Source organism: Microcebus murinus, chromosome 5, assembly GCF_040939455.1.
Source record: "Microcebus murinus isolate Inina chromosome 5, M.murinus_Inina_mat1.0, whole genome shotgun sequence".
In the NCBI taxonomy this organism is placed as follows: domain Eukaryota; kingdom Metazoa; phylum Chordata; class Mammalia; order Primates; family Cheirogaleidae; genus Microcebus; species Microcebus murinus.
The window spans coordinates 30,297,569-30,315,776 of NC_134108.1; the positions used below are offsets into that span (position 1 = coordinate 30,297,569).

Consider the following 18,208-nt stretch of genomic DNA (forward strand, 5'->3'; position numbering starts at 1 on the left):
TCCAGCAATGCAGAACTACTAGCAGTTGCTGGACTCTAGTTCTTCTCTCTGGAAACCTTCCTCCTTCTCTCTACTCTTCCTTGCCCTGGAGCTGCTGCTGGTTTAGAAAAGGTGCCCAGCTGCTCTGGGCAGATTATTTAGAGAAAGAAGCACCTCTTGAAGGACACAGCCTGGTAGAGCTCAGGGCGTGGCAAGCAGATGTCAATTTTGGCAAAGAAAAGGGGTTCCTTTCCTCCTGCCAACACAGCCCCCTTCAGGGCTTGGGGAACTGAGCAAGGATTGATTTCTACTCCCACTCACCCTCATGGCTGGCTGCCTCTGAACAATGCACAGGCTGCACCGGGCAGGCCTGCTTCGTGGCAACATATAGCCTGCTCCATCCCAAGTCTTCAAAACCCAGATCAGGAATCGCCCCTACTGGGAAGCATTCTCTGATGTCCCTCGACATCCACACCTGGGTGTGTAATCTTTCTTTTGCTTCTTTGAACATTGTACTTGGTTACAGTGGAGCAGTTAGCACGTGATTACAACTATTTTCTTCCTTCCCACTGGGCGAAGATCCTTAGGGCAGGGTCTTTGTTATCTCTAGTTCTTAGAAAAGTGCCTAGGATGTATTTGTCAGTCATTTATTCCAAAATAAAAAGCTAATATTCATGTTCTTTAAAAATGCACTTCAGGCCGGGCGCAGTGGCTCACGCCTGTAATCCTAGCTCTCTGGGAGGCCGAGGCGGGCGGATTGCTCAAGGTCGGGAGTTCGAAACCAGCCTGAGCAAGAGCGAGACCCCGTCTCTACTATAAATAGAAAGAAACTAATTGGCCAACTAATATATATAGAAAAAATTAGCCGGGCATGGTGGCTCATGCCTGTAGTCCCAGCTACTTGGGAGGCTGAGACAGAAGGATCACTTGAGCCCAGGAGTTTGAGGTTGCTGTGAGCTAGGCTGACGCCACGGCACTCACTCTAGCCTAGGCAACAAAGCGAGACTCTGTCTCAAAAAAAAAAAAAAAAAAAAAAATGCACTTCAACAATACTTTGACTATGCTTTTGAAACATCAGCTTTCCCCAAATTAGTAAAATCTAACAACTTTTAGGGAAAATAAATATGATGATGAAAATAGATTATATGAACTATTAAAATTTGCTTCAATTGTGAAAAATGGGTCTAATCTAGTTATCAAATAATGCATATTATTAATAATGATAATATACTTTCACTTAGAAAATAGGTAGCCTGAAACTCATGGTTTAAGTGTTGGAGAAAAGAGTGAACCCAGGATTTAATCAGATTAGATTCTTCCTAACTTGTTAAGGCTGTATTCAAAATTTCCTTTGATGTAGGTTAGTTTATTTTGTATATTAATAGCAAGAGAATGATAAAACTAGACTAATCTTGTGCTACAGAGGAGAAAAGTTAAGCTCTAAGTTATTAATTTTTGCATGTTCCATAACTATCTGGGTGGGGAGCCGGGCCGTGAACTCTCAGGCTGCAGCTCTTTTTACATCTCACTGCTGGTTGTTTAAAAGGATACAAAGCTCATCACTTGAGACTATTAATGCATGATACCCACAGGTATTCTGATGGCCAGACTCTCACTTTATAACCCTTTCTTATTCTGCTTCTGCACAGTGGTCTAACTTCTTTTTTTTTTTTTTGAGACAGAGTCTCGCTTTGTTGCCCAGGCTAGAGTGAGTGCCGTGGCGTCAGCCTAGCTCACAGCAACCTCAAACTCCTGGGCTCGAGCGATCCTCCTGCCTCAGCCTCCCGAGTAGCTGGGACTACAGGCATGCGCCACCATGCCCGGCTAATTTTTTTTTTAATATATATCAGTTGGCCAATTAATTTCTTTCTATTTATAGTAGAGACGGGGTCTCGCTCTTGCTCAGGCTGGTTTTGAACTCCTGACCTTGAGCAATCTGCCCGCCTCGGCCTCCCAGAGAGCTAGGATTACAGGCGTGAGCCACCGCACCCAGCCTAACTTCTTTAATCTCATACTTTTAACAGTGAATATTTGGAGAACATAACTCCATTTGGGGCATATATATATTTATATATTACACACCGAAATCACTAACAATATTATGCATTTAATATCAGTAAAGCTTAATTTTATTCACATATTTGAGAGAAATACTTTTAGAGAATGTCCTGAGCTACAGGGCAGCCACTCACTGGTCTATACAAAGGGCTAAGAAACTTGGATCCCGAGGAGACAGGCCAGTGCCATCTAGTGACCCAGTGTGGAACTGCACTCTCTGGCCAATAGTGGGTTCGAAGTTATCTTGTAGAACAGGCCAGTTCCTTAACCTGTACATGTATGTATCAGAGCTGACTGAGCCCAACTCCCTTGTCTTCCTTCATCTCCTCTTTCTTTGTCAAACATATCTTTCAGCCATTGTATTGCAATTGTCATTGTATCCCCTGGCATTACGTTCATACATATAAGATAGGCCAGAAAATACCATATGATCTGGATACTGTTCATACCCACTTATGCATGTGGAAAAATACTAGAATGAAATACAAAAATAGGAATCATTAGTTTACCTACCAGAAAGTGTATATTTATTCATTTTCTGACTTATTATCCTTTGTTTCCACTACAGTATATATGCCCCATGAGGGCAGGAATCAGGTTTGTATCCCAAACACAGGAAGCATTCAATAAAATTTTGTTGACTCAGTGAATTAATTGGTTATTTGGGATGGAATGATTCAGAATGGTTTTTGTTTTCTTTACATTTTGCGAATACTCAATGGTCAACATGAATTACGATCATAAATAGAAATAAGAGGCCGGGCGCGGTGGCTCATGCCTGTAATCCTAGCACCCTGGGAGGCCGAGGCGGGCGGATAGCTCGAGGTCAGGAGTTCAAAACCAGCCTGAGCAAGAGCGAGACCCTGTCTCTACTATAAATAGAAAGAAATTAATTGGCCAACTAATATATACAGAAAAAAATTAGCTGGGCATGGTGGCGCATGCCTGTAGTCCCAGCTACTCGGGAGGCTGAGGCAGGAGGATTGTTTGAGCCCAGGAGTTTGAGGTTGCTGTGAGCTAGGCTGATGCCACGGCACTCACTCTAGCCTGGGCAACACAGTGAGACTCTGTCTCAAAAAAATAAAAATAAAAAAGAAATAGAAATAAGAAATAAATGTTATAACAAATTCATTAGCTCAGCTGTACAGCCATAAAAGTGCTCTTTTGTAAAAATCTTGAAGCTGACAAAGATCTTAAAGAGCTGTCTAATTAATCACTCACTACCAGCCTAGAAGACAACTGATACCACCTCTCTGCTGCACATTACAGTGGGGGAAAATGTATTGATGCTAACAATCTCCAGAACAGTGGCAGGAACAATCTCAGCCTTCTTCCTTATTCTCATCTGTATTGTGAAGACTAGGATGCTAAGACCAGTAATCTAATAACAATAACTTGCAATATACAAAAGTGCTAAACAGCATTTAAAAGATCAATAAAATGTCAATGCTCAGGAAAATATACAGTGATCAGAATAGCAGGGTAAGGTTAAGTCGATTCATAATGAAAGATGGTTCTTCAAAATATTATGAGATAAATAAATAGACACACGAACCTTGCAGCCAGCCATTGTCGATCCACCACAAGATTAACTTTGTCAATTCTGACGTTTTTGGCATAGTGTAGTCGTTTTGGCAAATCAGGAGACAAATAGGGTTTGAAATGCTGATCAGGTTTTCGGCACTAAGAAATGAGTAAATATGTCATGACATATAAAATATGCAAACTAATTTAATGAGTGACATGTGCACCATCTGAGGGATGGTCATGCTGGAAACTCAGACTTGTGGGGGGAGGGGTGGAAAGGGCATTTATTGAAACCTTAAAATCTGTACTGCCATAATATGCCAAAATAAAATTTAAAAAATTTCATCTTCTAAGGCAATTTATGAAGCACATTTTAAAAGTAAGGGGATTTAAGCTTGGCTAATCAAATAGAAATATTAAGTCTATTATTAACATGGTCAAATAACCTAATTATGATTTTTGTTATTGCAACAATAATCAGGTTGCCATTAAAAAATCTGGTTTAAGTTTGATGTTTGGTGTTCTAAGTTTTTATTCCTGGGTTTTTATTTTAAGCCACCATAAATCACCTTCTATTTTTTCACAGAAAATAGATATAAGTTTAGATTTAGAGCAGCAATTACAACTTTCAAGTCTAAATTATATATAAAAAGTATGCATAAGAAATTCTAAAAATCAGTTTAATTGCACCAAAAACCCCTTCCCCACTGCCTCAATTTCCCTTTTAAATAGCCTACATTTGCTTAGTTTTCACATCAAGTCAACAGCTTTTGAAACCTACCATGGTCTCCCTACTTGAAAGACTTACAAATTGGAATAAAATTTTGTTTCTTTAATAATACTACTGTAGCTATATGGCATATTTTAAAACTATAAAAACACTAATCACATTGGCATCCATGTGAAAGAAAAATGAGGAAATGAGAAATAGAACTATAAAGGAACTTTCTCTCATGACCTTTTGTGAGAAAGAAGATGGGAAAAACAGAATAAAAATAATGGAAATGAAATTTTTTCTATTTCCTCATTTCCTCACATCTCTTAAACCACAATATCCCATGTATATTAACAAGTCTGTGTCACTAGTGTTTCATGCTCAATTTATATAATAACAGTAAGAGAAACTATGAAACCATTTACAAAAATAAAATTTAAAAAATATATAGCAAATGGGAGAGCAAGGAGAGTTGACAGAATGAGGGAGGAAAGAGAAACTTATTTATTGCAAATATATTTTTGTCAGGTTTCTTCTTGCCTATTTTGGCATCTTTTCCAGGAATATTATTTTTCTCTTTTTTCATTTTTCATTACTTCTTTCATAAGCCAATATTTTTGTACCTTCAGGCAAACACATGCTGGCAGCTGATGAGTTTGCAGCTTTCCCCAAGATGCACGGCATTAGAACAAAGTTCTGACGTCTCTCATGCAGCCAGAATGTTTCAGAATGTGAAGAGTTGCCAGCTCATGTTTGGTTATGTTTGTCTAGTATGAGCTCAATATAGGCCCCCAGAACTGCATATGAGGAATATTATACAGCATCTTCACCAGGAGTAGATTCAATCTCAAGAAACCAATTTCTTTGCTCATCCCTAACAAGTAACTCTTTTTTTTTTTATTTATTTATTTCTTTATATATATCAGTTGGCCAATTAGTTTCTTTCTATTTATAGTAGAGACGGGGTCTCGCTCTTGCTCAGGCTGGTTTTGAACTCCCGACCTTGAGCAATCCGCCCGCCTCGGCCTCCCAGAGAGCTAGGATTACAGGCGTGAGCCACCGCGCCCGGCCCAAGTAACTCTTCATCCATTAAAGTTTTATTATGAGATTGCAGCAATTCAGTCCCATTGTCAGGCTCCACTTCTAATTCTAGTTCTCTTGCTATTTCCACCACATCTGCAGTTACTGCCTCCACCGAAGTCTCAAATCCCTCAAAGTCATCCATAAGGGTTGGAACCAACTTCTTCCAAGTTGCTCTTAATGTTGATATTTTGACCTCCTCCCATGAATCACAAATGTGCTTAATGGTATCTAGGATGGTGACTCCTTTCCAGAAAGTTTTCAATTTACCTTGTCCAGATCCATCAGAGGAATCATGATGGTAGCTATAGCCTTACAAAATTGATCTCTTAACTGGTAAGACTGGAAAGTCAAATATACTCCTTGATGTATGTGATACAGAATGGATGTTGTATTAGCAGGAATGAAAACAACAGTAGTCTCTGTATAATCTTGCCTTAATCACTCCTTATAGATCTCCATAAGAGCTCTTTTTGGGGTACCAAGTTCACTGTCAATGAGAAGTAATATTTTGAAAAGAATCTTTTTTTCTGAGCAGTAAGTCTCAATAGTGGGCTTAAAATACTCAGTGAACCATGATATCAACAGATGTGCTGTCATCTAGTCTTTGTTGTTCCATTTATAGACTACAGGCAGAGTGGATTTAGCATAATTCTTAAGGGCTCTAGGATTTTCAGAATGGTAAATGAGCATTGACTTCAACTTAAAGTCACCAGCTGCATTGGCTCCTAACAAGAGAGTCAGCCTGTCTTTTGGAATATTGAAGCCAGACATTGACTTCTCCTCTGGAGCAAGGAAAGTCCTAGGTAGCATCTTCTTCCAATAGAAGGCTGTTTCTCTACATTGAAAATCTGTTATGTAGTGTAGCCACCTTCCTCAATGATCTTAGCTAGATCTTCTGGATAACTTGCTGCAGCTTCTATTAACATCAGCACTTGCTGCTTCACCTTGCACTTTTATGTTATGAAGACAACTTCCTTCCTTAAATCTCATGAACCAGACTCTGCTAGACTCCAACTTTTCTTCTGACGTCACGTCTCTAAACCTTCGCAGAACTGAAGAGAGTTAGGGCCTTGCTCTGAATGAGGCTTTGGCTTAAGGGAATGTCGTGATGAGTTTAATCTTCTATACAGACCATTAAAACTCCCTTTATATCAACAGTAAGGCTGCTTCATTTTCCTGCCATTCATGTGATCACTGGAGTAATAATTTTAATTTCCTTCAAGAATTTTTCCCTTGCATTCACAACTTGGCTAATAATTTGGCACAGCGATCTAGCTCTTGACCTATCTTGGCTTTTAATATGCCTTCCTCACTAAGCTTAATCATTTCTAGCTTTTGATTCAAAGTGAGAGACATGTGACTCTTCCTTTTACTTGAACACTTACAGGCCATTGTAAGGTAATTATTTGGCCTAATTTCAATATTGTTGTGTCTTCTGGGCATAGGGATGCCAGAGGAGAGGCAGAGAGACAAGAACAGTCAGTCGGTGGAGCAATCAGAACACATACAACATTTATTGATTAAGTTCACCATCTTATATGAGCATGGTTTGTGGCACCCCAAAACAATTATAATAGTAACCTCAAAGCTCACTGTTCACAGACCATCAGAACAGATGTAATTATTTAAAAGTTTGAAATGTTGTGAGAATTACTAAAATGTAGCACAGAGACATGCTGTTGGAAAAATGGGTGCTCATAGTATTGCTTGACACAGGGTTGCCACAAACCTTCAATTTGTAACATCTGTAAAATGCAGAATAATGAAGTGCAATAAAACAAGATATACCTGAAACTAAAAACCACATGTACTTAAATATTTAGTTTCATTCCAACAGTAATGAATTTATGAATTCCTTATAATAAATATAAATTTACATAATATATAACTATTAAAACTACCACACAAGAATACTCCAGGTCTCTTTAAGGGTAGTGAGAATTACCTTGAAAAATATTGCATTAAGCTATCTGAAATTTTCCCTGCTCATTTACCTACAACCTGAGATGTGAGAACCAATCAAAATCAGTTGCAATTATACTTAGGAGATTATGTTTCTGCGATTCACCATTTTCTGATATCAAGTCACACAAGAAATGAAAAAAAATGATAGTACCTGACGCTCACTAGTTCAACCCTTTCAAATGGGATTAGCCCTTGCAATGAATATCAGGAGTTCCTTCTGTGACCCCACTGTTACCCCAAACTAATTTCCTACAGGTGCCAACTCCAAAATGAAAACGACTAAGATAAAAGCCAGCTAATATGCATATAAAATAATGTTGTAGAGGGTTTTTAAAAAATTACAATAGCTTAGACTCAGAAATGTGGAATACAATTTTCTCAGAACCCAGATTAAAGTCATTACATTAACTTAAATATACGTATTAAGGAGACTGAATACTTACACTGAGGTTCCTAACAATTTCTTCAGAATTAACTATTTCAAAAGAAAAAATAAATAAATGACATTACAATAGATACTTGACAATTGCAAAGAATGTGAATAACACAAGTGAATTGGACACACACATTTACTAATAACTATGATCTAATAAAATTAAACTTAAAATTATTTCAAGTAAAGAATTATTTTGGCATTTAAGAATGGAGTAGGATATATTTTAACCTAACAATATTAGATATTACCATAAATTGTACTTAAACATGGGAATTTCTCATTTGCTTCTGTGTGGTCTTCCCAAGAAGTCAGTAAGGGGTGTGATAATCCCAACATCCTTTCAGAATCAAGAGGCTATGGTTATTCATTTTCAGTTTTATCTTTTTTAAAAAAAATCTATATATATATACATGTACAGGCATACATGCCTATATATATATACAGGCATGTATGTATATATATATAATATATACATACATGCCTTCATACTTACAACTAAAAAAGTCATGAGGTATATTACGAGTCCTGATGCGTGGGGCAGGCCCTTGAAACATGTAGAAGGTTATTTGGGGAAAATAATCAGTCATATATTCCACCTTGTCACAGTAAGTCTGGTCCATTCCTAAATGAAAAAAAAAAATCCACTAAATATGTATAGATGGTAACAATTGGTTGTCAAATAGAAGACATTTTATGTTACAAATCTCAAATCGAGCTGCACAATTTACCCTATGACTCTACTTTAAATGGCAGAAAACATGGCAGTGGAGAAGGGCTATGTTTATGAGGGAAGAATAGATGGGAATTATGAACAGATCATTTGTTCAAAGTGGACCAATGAAAGTAAAAAGAAAATCCTCTGTAGGAGGCTAATTAAATCTTTATAATACCTGATTTGTATGTAAGACAACATTATACCTTTTTAATCAAAAAAGCAGCATGCATTTTTAGAAAACAATAAATACATTAAGAGAGTAAGGATTAGAAAATATTTACTTTTAGATGTATATTACTTAAATTTATATGAGCAGCATGTTCTCTAAGAAGATTTGGTAGTTAAACATTTTTTATTTGAAGACTCTTCAGACCACATGTAATTTTTTTTTTTTTTAATTGACAGGACCTCACTGTGCTGTCCAGGCTGCAGTGCAGTGGTGCAATCATAGCTTGCTGCAGCCTCGAACTCCTGGGCTCAAGCAATCCTCCTGCCTCAGTCTCCAGAGTAGCCGGGACTACAGGTACGTGCCACCATGCCTCACTAATTTTTTTTTTCAAACTTTTTGTAGAGATGAGGTTTCTCTCTATGTTGCCCAAGCTGGTCTTAAACTGCTGGCTTCAAGCAATCCTCCTGCCATGGCCTCCCACAGTGTTGGGATTACAGATATGCACCACCCACCCTGCCCAGCTCCACATGCAAATTTTTACTTTTATCAATTTCTTTTAACTAAATTTGCATTAAAAGGTTTCTGTTTAATTTTAAAATAATAAGCCAAAGTGTTAGGGAACTATCTTAGAAATCTTAAAAACATATTACTATGTTTCCCATTTCTCTTGATTCTAAAATATAAAGAAAATTTCTGCAGACACAATCTTTTACCTCCTCACGTGTTGAAGCCTAGCTTTGAATTTGAATGTCCTCCTCAAGAGGACAGTTCTAACCACCCCAGCTAGGAATGATCCATATCTGCTTTATGCACTTCTGAACACTCCATATGTAGTAAAGCACCTAGCGCTGCGTAGGCACTTAGAAAATACATGCAATAAATGAGCACATATTTTAAAACTCTGTCAATGCATCCTGTGTGAAGTCAGAGAGTGTGTGGCTGCTGCCTCACTTCCTTTACCATTCAGGTTATCCAAAATCGAGAGTTAACCTCAAGTAGAAAAATGTGAGGTGATGGGGACTTTAAAGATGAGAAGTTATGATTAAATATATATATATCTATTCACATAACTAAAAAAAATCCACATGGCATGGCAAAGCTTGCCTATATATAATCATAAATTGTAGCCAATGTACATGAAGGAATCACTGGCTGAAAGAAGGCCCCCAAAGCACTTTATAGACTGAATAACAATTACCCCACATCCCTGTTAAATACTACTAACTCCATTGTTACAGAAAATAAAGTATATATTAATAAATAGATTTCCCGGGATGTTAGAATTATTCAACTAGACACTTTAATCTAGTCCTCTTTTCACCACAATCTACCACAAAGTTCATTCTTTGCTTCTTCAAGAGCTTCTAGTCCTGAAAATATCACCATTATGTTTTGTATCATTCCTGAAGTGATATAATATACTCAATGATAAGATGACTTTTTAAAGAAAGCATACCATGGTCAGCCAAAAGGATTATATTGGCACAATTGTGTAAATTCCGCTGCTTTAGGCCTTCCATCAACATTCCAACAGCATCATCTACTAACTCTAAGGCTTTAATTACCTAAAAAAAAAAAAATTGGAGTTCAGATTGTCCTCATGAATTGTTTCAATTAACCAAATCATTATCTAACCAAGTAAAAATGAAACACATTTTCTTTTCTGAAATAGCTGGTTCTTAAAATCGAACATCAGAGCCCAGAACCTATGCTACCTCATTTACCAAATACCAATTCCATAAATTTCTATAAACAAAAAATTAAACCATGTTCCTACCAAGGAAGATGGACTACTGGCCAATAGATACATGAAACAATGTTGAATGTCAACAAACACTATTCAACTGTAAAGGTTTTCATAATGATGACGGACACTTAGACAGCCTACATGGTTACACACATTCAGGAGAGGCATGGGACTGTGGGTCACCAGATAGTTAAAAAGGAGTAGACTCTGTAACCTAACAATTCTACCTCTGGGCATTTGTCCTAAGTAAACACATAGAATATAAATGGAGATTTACATACAAACATATTCATCACATTATTGATTTATAATTTAAATTCAAGGAAAAGTAAATCACAGCACATCCTTAAGAAGGCATAATCTACAGCCACTAAGAGCCACTTTTTAAAGAACAGTGGCATAGGAAAATGCTCATGATAAATACAATGTTAAGCATAAAAAATCAAAACCAAGCTGTGTACACACCCATGCATATTGCATAATCCTGATTTTATTTTGAAATATATTTAGCATTTCTTAGTAAACATGCGTACACCGAAAACTAAAAGGAAATAAATCAAAGTACTATTAACAGTGATTGTCTCTGCATAGTGGAAGGGAGTTCATTTTTATTTTATTGTTTACTCTATATTGTTTTTAAATGTTTCCATACTTTATGAACATAGTACATTGAACTGACTTAAGGCTTAAGTAAATTTTCCTGGTATAACTTTTCCATATTTTTTCCCAATAAATAATAAAGTGTAATAGCAATGGATTGGGAAAAAATGTTTATCTCTCATAGTACTATGATAATAATGATCACCTTTTTTTTTCTTTTTCAAGAAAGAATTTTAATGAAATCCTCACATCAAGCATTCATGGATGGTGGGTACTATTGGAGCTGCCAGTTGTAAAGGCCAGAAAACTTGAGGTCCTACAGGGACTTGAACTCAACCCACGCTCTGTCTCCCGCTTAATCCATCATCAACTTCAAGATGCTTTCTTGACCCTCAATCTTAGGGTGATCTGAGCTCGGGTTTGCCAGTGAGAGTCATGCTTTCCATCTATTGTCATGACATAATGTGCCCTTTCACGTTGTCATCCTACTCACTCCCCCCAACCACACAAAGAGCCCCTCCTCTTCTGTCGTCTCCCGGCACCCTGTCACACTGCTGCCATTGGACTCTTCACAGTTTTGAAATCACCTGTGCGTGTGTCTGCCTCTCATGGAGAGCATGAGCTCCTGCAGGGAAGGGACCATGCAACCCAACTTTTGACTTTCAGTTTACAAGTCCTATTAACTCTGAATGAGGGTATGTGATTAAAAATGATAAAAAAAGTCACGAAGACTTCAACTTTCTCCATCCATTTTGCCTCTTCCCGAGTTTTAAATGAGGCTTGGTCTTAGTCCTTCTATTTTCACTCTTCATGCCCTCCTTAGGACATCTCTACTTCCAGCCACCATTTATATGTTGCCAAACTCCCAGATCTTCATCTCCTTTCAGCTTTAAATCTATATTCACTTGCCTTCTGGACACCTTCATTTGGATGTCATAGGTGCCTCAATCGCAAAGTGAACATCTTCCCCATACTTGCCCTCCATCCTGGTCTTATTAATGTAAATGGAGCCACCTGCTGGTGTATAACACAAACCAGGAAATTATCCCTCATGTTCCATGCCCCTCATGAAACTCACACTAAGTCATGCCAAGTCTGTCTCCTAAATGAATCTCAAATGGATTTTCTTCCATCCTTGCTGCTTGCCACTATCCCAATCCAAGTCACTATTATATCTTTTCTGGAACATTGCAAAACCTGTCTCTCTCACTTTCCTTGCTCATTCAAACCCATTTCTCTTACACAATACGAGTGATCTCTAAATACACATGGATCTGCTCATGTCACCCCTCTGATCACAGTGCCTCAATGTTTCCCATTATAATTTTTATGGCCTGCAAGATTTGTTCTGCTTCCTCTGGGCTTCATCCTAGCCCTCTCCTCTGATTCACAGTGCTCCAGACATTGGTGGGAGATAATACTCAGATAGACTTCCAACAGCACCCGGCAGGCACAGAGTAGCATACAATAAGGATGCTATTACTATTCTTACCATTATCATGTTGTCTATTTGTCAAGCCATCTAGCCATTAGTCTGTCTATCCATTTTTTCATTCTGTGTGTTCTTCCAATGTGCCCAGCATCTTCTTCAATCAGGACATTTGAGAATTCCGTTTCCTTTTTGTCACTCAGAGGAGAACCTCCTAACCAGCCCCAATTCCCACCTACCCCTCAGACTAGCTCAGGACCTCCTGATAGCCCTCTCAGGGCACCCTGATCTTCTCTTTCACAGCACTTTTCAAAATTATATTTAAAATGTATTTGCGTACTAAACTATAGCACTGAATGGACAAAAAGGAAATGGTACTTAAAAGTCAGCTGTAGAGTTCAGACAAAAGCAAATAGAGGGCCCCATCTCAAATTGTTGATCATATCAAACATGGTGCACGGTTAAAATAGAAAAGAAGAAATGATGAATATGTTTTCGTTAGTTACCAAACCATTCACCCTTAGGACAACCTGAATAAGTGTAAAATTTTGTGGTACAGTCTAGAGCACTGTGGGAATACAGAGGTCTGAGGCTTAAAAGTGACAAGGCTTGAGCAGAGCCCTATGTCAGGAATCCTTTTTTTTTTCTTATTTATTTATGTATTTATTTATTTAATTTATTTTTTTCAGCATACTATGGGGGTACAAATGTTAAGGTTACGTATATTGCCCTGGCTCCCCCTCCCCCCTCAAGTCAGAACTTCCAAGCGTGTCCATCTTTCTGTTCTAATAGGAAGGAAGAAAAAGGGCTGTTCTGAGAAATGGGCAAGGCGTACTGCCAAAATGAATACGCTTGCATTCCAACAGAGGACAACTGCATTCCAGTTGAGGACAATTGTTAAATGAGTTTCCATGGGTTGGGGAAATGCCATATTCACGGGAGCCTGTGCAGCTTTACATTGTGTTAAAGGCAATAGAGGCTTCAGTGGAGTTTAGAAGAGAGAATGGTTTTTTTTTTGCTAAAAACCAATATTTAAAGATTATATTAGCGTAGTAAAATCATAACAGAATGGTCTGGATAATGAAGAAACTTATATTATTGAGTCCACTCCAAAGATAATAGGAACCTAGAAGGGGAATAACTCTCCCTAAGTCAATAACATAGTAAGTTCAATCATAAGGAACTTATGAGTGAAACTGTGCAGGAACAGACAGCTAAAGCACTTACAGGTGACTTAGCTTGAAACACACCACATGAACAAGTTGAATTGCCTTATGCATTATCTACCCTTGATGCCTCCATTACAGGAAATAACAATGCCACAACTAAGTAGTCAATAAATGTTTATCAAATGAATCAAGATATGGTTAATAAAGCAGTTGTCCTTTCCAGAATTTTTAACTATTTTATGGTTAATAAGGCAGATTAACCATAGCCATTCTTTTTTAGACTTTTAACTATTTTGATTTTGTCATGTACATATCAAATACATTTCTGTTCAGTAGACATTAAAGAATACTCTTTTATTCTGTGGGTTAGGGCTAGAAGATTTTGAGACAGTACAGGGATAGGACTTGGGCCTCACTTCTGACCAAAGGCAACATGGGCCAGCATGACCAAGCCAACTCACTGTAGAAGAGCAAAAAAGAAATGACCTCCTAGCCACAGGAATCTAGCCCATATGACACAAGGAGGGGGCCAACTTATCTATTTCTTGAGTAATGTCTTCCAGGACCACAGAAGCAAGATGCTGATACCAACTGATAAGGAATCTGGCTGCAAAGAAACCAGACCTATCTGGATCTAACTGCCTCAAGCCAGAAAAGACCCTATATTGGCTTTACCCTGACTTTTCCCTCATTATAATCTCATTTTAATGCTAAAAATCACACCCACGGGTGGAGATTTAAAATGCAAGAAGCAGACACAAACAGAACCTTGCCTCTACTTGTGATGACTTGAAAGCTGACACTTGCTCTTTACAACCCCAAAAATGTTCTCCAGCCCTTTGTTTAAGGAGCCAGTCTGATTGCCCCCATAACCAGCCCTGTCTCCCTTTTTGTTTGAACAAAAAGCCCCAGTCAAAGCCTTGCCTGCCTAAATCTTTCTGGTCTCGTGCCAATAATCTATTGACTCAGGGACCAAGAACCTAAAGTTCAGTATCAATTTTTCATTTGTTAAAAAAAAAGAAAAACTTACCCTGGCACTGACTGGTCCACTTTCATGTCCTGAAGAATCAGGCTCTTCCAAATACATGGTATAAAAACTGGGTCTGGGGGTAAAATTGAAACAGAGAAAAACATCATCCATTGGGAATGAACCTACAGGCTGGATTTGGGGATTTTGTAGCTCTCGAATTGCAGGCTATTGCCTTTTCTTTCTCTCTGGCCTCCTTCTCTTCATCCAGACCTGGGGGTTCCAGTTGGCCCAGCAGGGGCTGGGTCTCCTCCTAATAGGAAGTAAATAAGACCTTCCCAGATATAAGCACTGGTATGGCCCAGTTTTGTTCTTGCAGTTGAGACCATTCTTGGTTTGCCCCAGCCATTTATATTTCCTGGTTTCTGACTTTTTGCTGACTCTTGGTTCTGCCACACTGAGTTCTTTCTTTCAATGTCTGGTTTCTGATGCTCTGTTGACCTGGTGCTCCTGGCCACGATGCCCTCACTCCGGCCTGTCGACGTGGCCTTTCCGAAGCACGTCTGGCTCCTGGAGTCAGTGCCAGATCCCTCCTGGTTCTTCCCTACCCCATTCCGGCTCTGTGATGTTGGCCTCTGCTCCCTGGGACTGACTCTATTTCTATTGTTCAATAATGTCAACCACGTCCTCAAGAGCAGAAAGTAACCAGCTCTCAGGAATAATTCTTGAAAAGTGCCCATTAAAAGGCAATGCCGGACGGACACAGTGGCTCACACCTGTAATCCTAGCACTCTGGGAGGCCGAGGCGGGAGGATCGTTTGAGCTCAGAAGTTCGAGACCAGCCTGAGCAAGAGTGAGACCCTATCTTTACAAAAAATAGAAACGAGCTGGACAACTAAAAATATACAGGAAAAAAAGTTAGCCGGGCATGGTGGTACATGCCTGTAGTCCCAGCAACTCAGGAGGCTGAGGCAGAAGGATCACTTGAGCCCAAGAGTTTGAGGTTGCTGTGAGCTAGGCTGATGCCACGGCACTCATTCTAGCCTGGGCAACAGAGCAAGACTCTGTCTCAAAAAAAAAAAAAAAAAAAAAAAAAGGCAACGCCAAGTTTTGAAAAATATAGCCAAAAGTGGTCATTTAGCATAAAAACAATAATTTCATTTTTTACCCACATATATCCCACTATACCAGCACTTCTCTGACACTAAATATTACCTTTCAGCTTCGGGCAAGTCCAGCCATTTTAACAATGTGGAGATCCTCTCTCCGTATGACACACTCCTGGAAAAAATAGTAAGTTAAAAAATTACTCAAATAAAGAACTCCATTACATTCCTACTTATAAAGATTAATATAATCAACTATCCATTTTATGTTCCTATACGATCAAAATACAGAAAGGAATTCAATAATATTCAAAGGGATTTCTGTTTTCAATATTTACATATAGATATACTTTGCAGTGCTATAAATTAAATGTATATTGTTTTGTTTTCCCCTCCCCCTTCTTTCCTTCCGTTTTCCCTAGCTAAAATAAAAGGTCATGGATTTCTACGTATTAATTCCATTTTTTTCATTTATGCATTCATATATATTAAGCATCTATTACGAGACACACTTTTGCTTGATTGAAACAAAAGTTATCAGTGAGCAAAGCAAAGACTACCTTCCAGTGGAGGAAGACAAGCAACAAACAGACCTAATACATAAACTAATACATAAATAAATCATATGGTGTATTGAAAAGTGACAAATGCTATGAACAAAAGAAGAACTAGAGCAGAGTAAGGGACCCTGAGAAACTAGGATGGGGGTGGTTTGGAATTTTAAATCTTAGTATAATTGGGGTAAGGCAATATTGAGAAGGTAATTTTTTTTTTTTTTTTTTTTGAGACAGAGTCTCACTTTGTTGTCCAGGCTAGAGTGAGTGCCGTGGCATCAGCCTAGCTCACAGCAACCTCAAACTCCTGGGCTCGAGTGATCCTTCTGCCTCAGCCTCCCGAGTAGCTGGGACTACAGGCATGTGCCACTATGCCCGGCTAATTTTTTATATATATATATCAGTTGGTCAATTAATTTCTTTCTGTTTATAGTAGAGACGGGGTCTCGCTCTTGCTCAGGCTGGTTTTGAACTCCTGACCTTGAGCAATCCGCCCGCCTCGGCCTCCCAAGAGCTAGGATTACAGGCGTGAGCCACAGCGCCCGGCCGAGAAGGTAATTTTTGAACAAAGGCAGGAAGGAGGTGAAGGAGTGGGTATTCAGATCCGTAAAATGAGTCACCTTGGGCAGGGGGAATTGGAGGCCCACCGAGGTCAAAGTGAATGCCTGAGGCAGCAGTATGTGACGAGGTCTAAGAGGTAGGGGGACGCTGGGGTCATGCCACATAGAGCCTTGAGGGCCTTTACTCTGAGTGACACAGGGAGCCGTGGAAGTTTTTGGTTCAAAAGAGTGCCATAGCTGCACTTGCATTTTAAAGAAATCATTCTGGCAGGTGAAATGAGAATAGATTATAGAGGATAAGAAGCAGGGAGATGTGTGAAGAGCCAACTGCAGTAACACAGCCAAGAGTTGATAGCTCAGTGTGGTAATGCTGAGGTGGTAAAAAGTTCTCAGACTGCACAGATTTTGAATTAGAGCCCAAAGCATTTACTGACAGACTGAAGGAGGGATATAAGGGGGAAGAATCAATGATGGCTCTAAGAGTTTGGGCTCAAACAGATGGAATAGAATCATCAAAAAGATTAAGACCAAAAAAAAAAAAAATCCTGATCATTTCCACCTCGATGGGACCGTATCTGAAAATGCTTCACTACCTGTTATAGTTCATGTATATGGAAGGAAAGGAGCCATTTATAGCCACCTCTGACCCTGGCCAGAAGTAGGTAGCAGCTTTTAAGCCTTGATACATTGCTGTCAGCCACATCTGTAAGAAGAGAAAATTTAGGATAAGTGAAATTTGATAATCGGTTTGGGTAGAAATGGTACACCTTACTAGAAACAACGTTAACAGCTGCAAAGTTTATTAAAATTTGTTTAAATTATTTAAAATGTGTCTATGTAGCAGTTAAAATATATAGGTATCCAGGGATCTACCTTCAAAATCAAAAACATAGTAAGATAGTAAGAAGCAAGGTTGTTTTCCAAATTGGTAAAATTGTACAGTTCCTCTTTTCCTTTAAAAGAATTAAAAAAACAGAATGAGGAAAAATATTAACAGATAATCTTTCTGTATAACTTCCAGATTGATACCATTATAATACAACACCCAAGTTTTAGCATAAGCTATTCGAGTTAACAATCACAGAAACACTTTCCTACCCTCAGCCCTTAGAAGCTACATGAATAACATAAAATTCAAAGTGGATCAAGAAGATTGATCCACTGTCACATTGGGAAATGGAAGTTACTCTGGATGTCACATGTAGAATGCTACATACTGGTTGCCCAAGCCACCACGCTGGATTATTTTGCTCCGTTGAAGACAATGAAAAATTCTTGTTGAGATTTACATCGTACATATTATTATCAATGATGCCATGTGATTCTGGATACAAGCCCTAAAATGATAATTTTAAAAAAGATATAAGATAAAATAATATATTAATAAAATATTTATATTAAAATAGCATAAGATCTATTACTCATATTT

General features: G+C 38.4%; 1 protein-coding gene across 1 annotated transcript in view; it reads right to left on the reverse strand.

Moving 5' to 3' along the window:
* ENPP3 (ectonucleotide pyrophosphatase/phosphodiesterase 3) overlaps positions 1 to 18,208 on the reverse strand; it is a 76,605-nt gene that overhangs the window by 24,986 nt on the left and 33,411 nt on the right. The window contains exons 8-15 of the mRNA XM_012736623.2: positions 17,997 to 18,116; positions 17,373 to 17,482; positions 15,775 to 15,840; positions 14,623 to 14,695; positions 10,104 to 10,212; positions 8,257 to 8,385; positions 7,771 to 7,802; positions 3,593 to 3,720 (exon numbers count right to left, since the gene is read on the reverse strand). Of these exons, the coding sequence (XP_012592077.1) occupies positions 3,593 to 3,720; positions 7,771 to 7,802; positions 8,257 to 8,385; positions 10,104 to 10,212; positions 14,623 to 14,695; positions 15,775 to 15,840; positions 17,373 to 17,482; positions 17,997 to 18,116 (767 nt within the window). The remainder of the gene's footprint in view (positions 1 to 3,592; positions 3,721 to 7,770; positions 7,803 to 8,256; positions 8,386 to 10,103; positions 10,213 to 14,622; positions 14,696 to 15,774; positions 15,841 to 17,372; positions 17,483 to 17,996; positions 18,117 to 18,208) is intronic.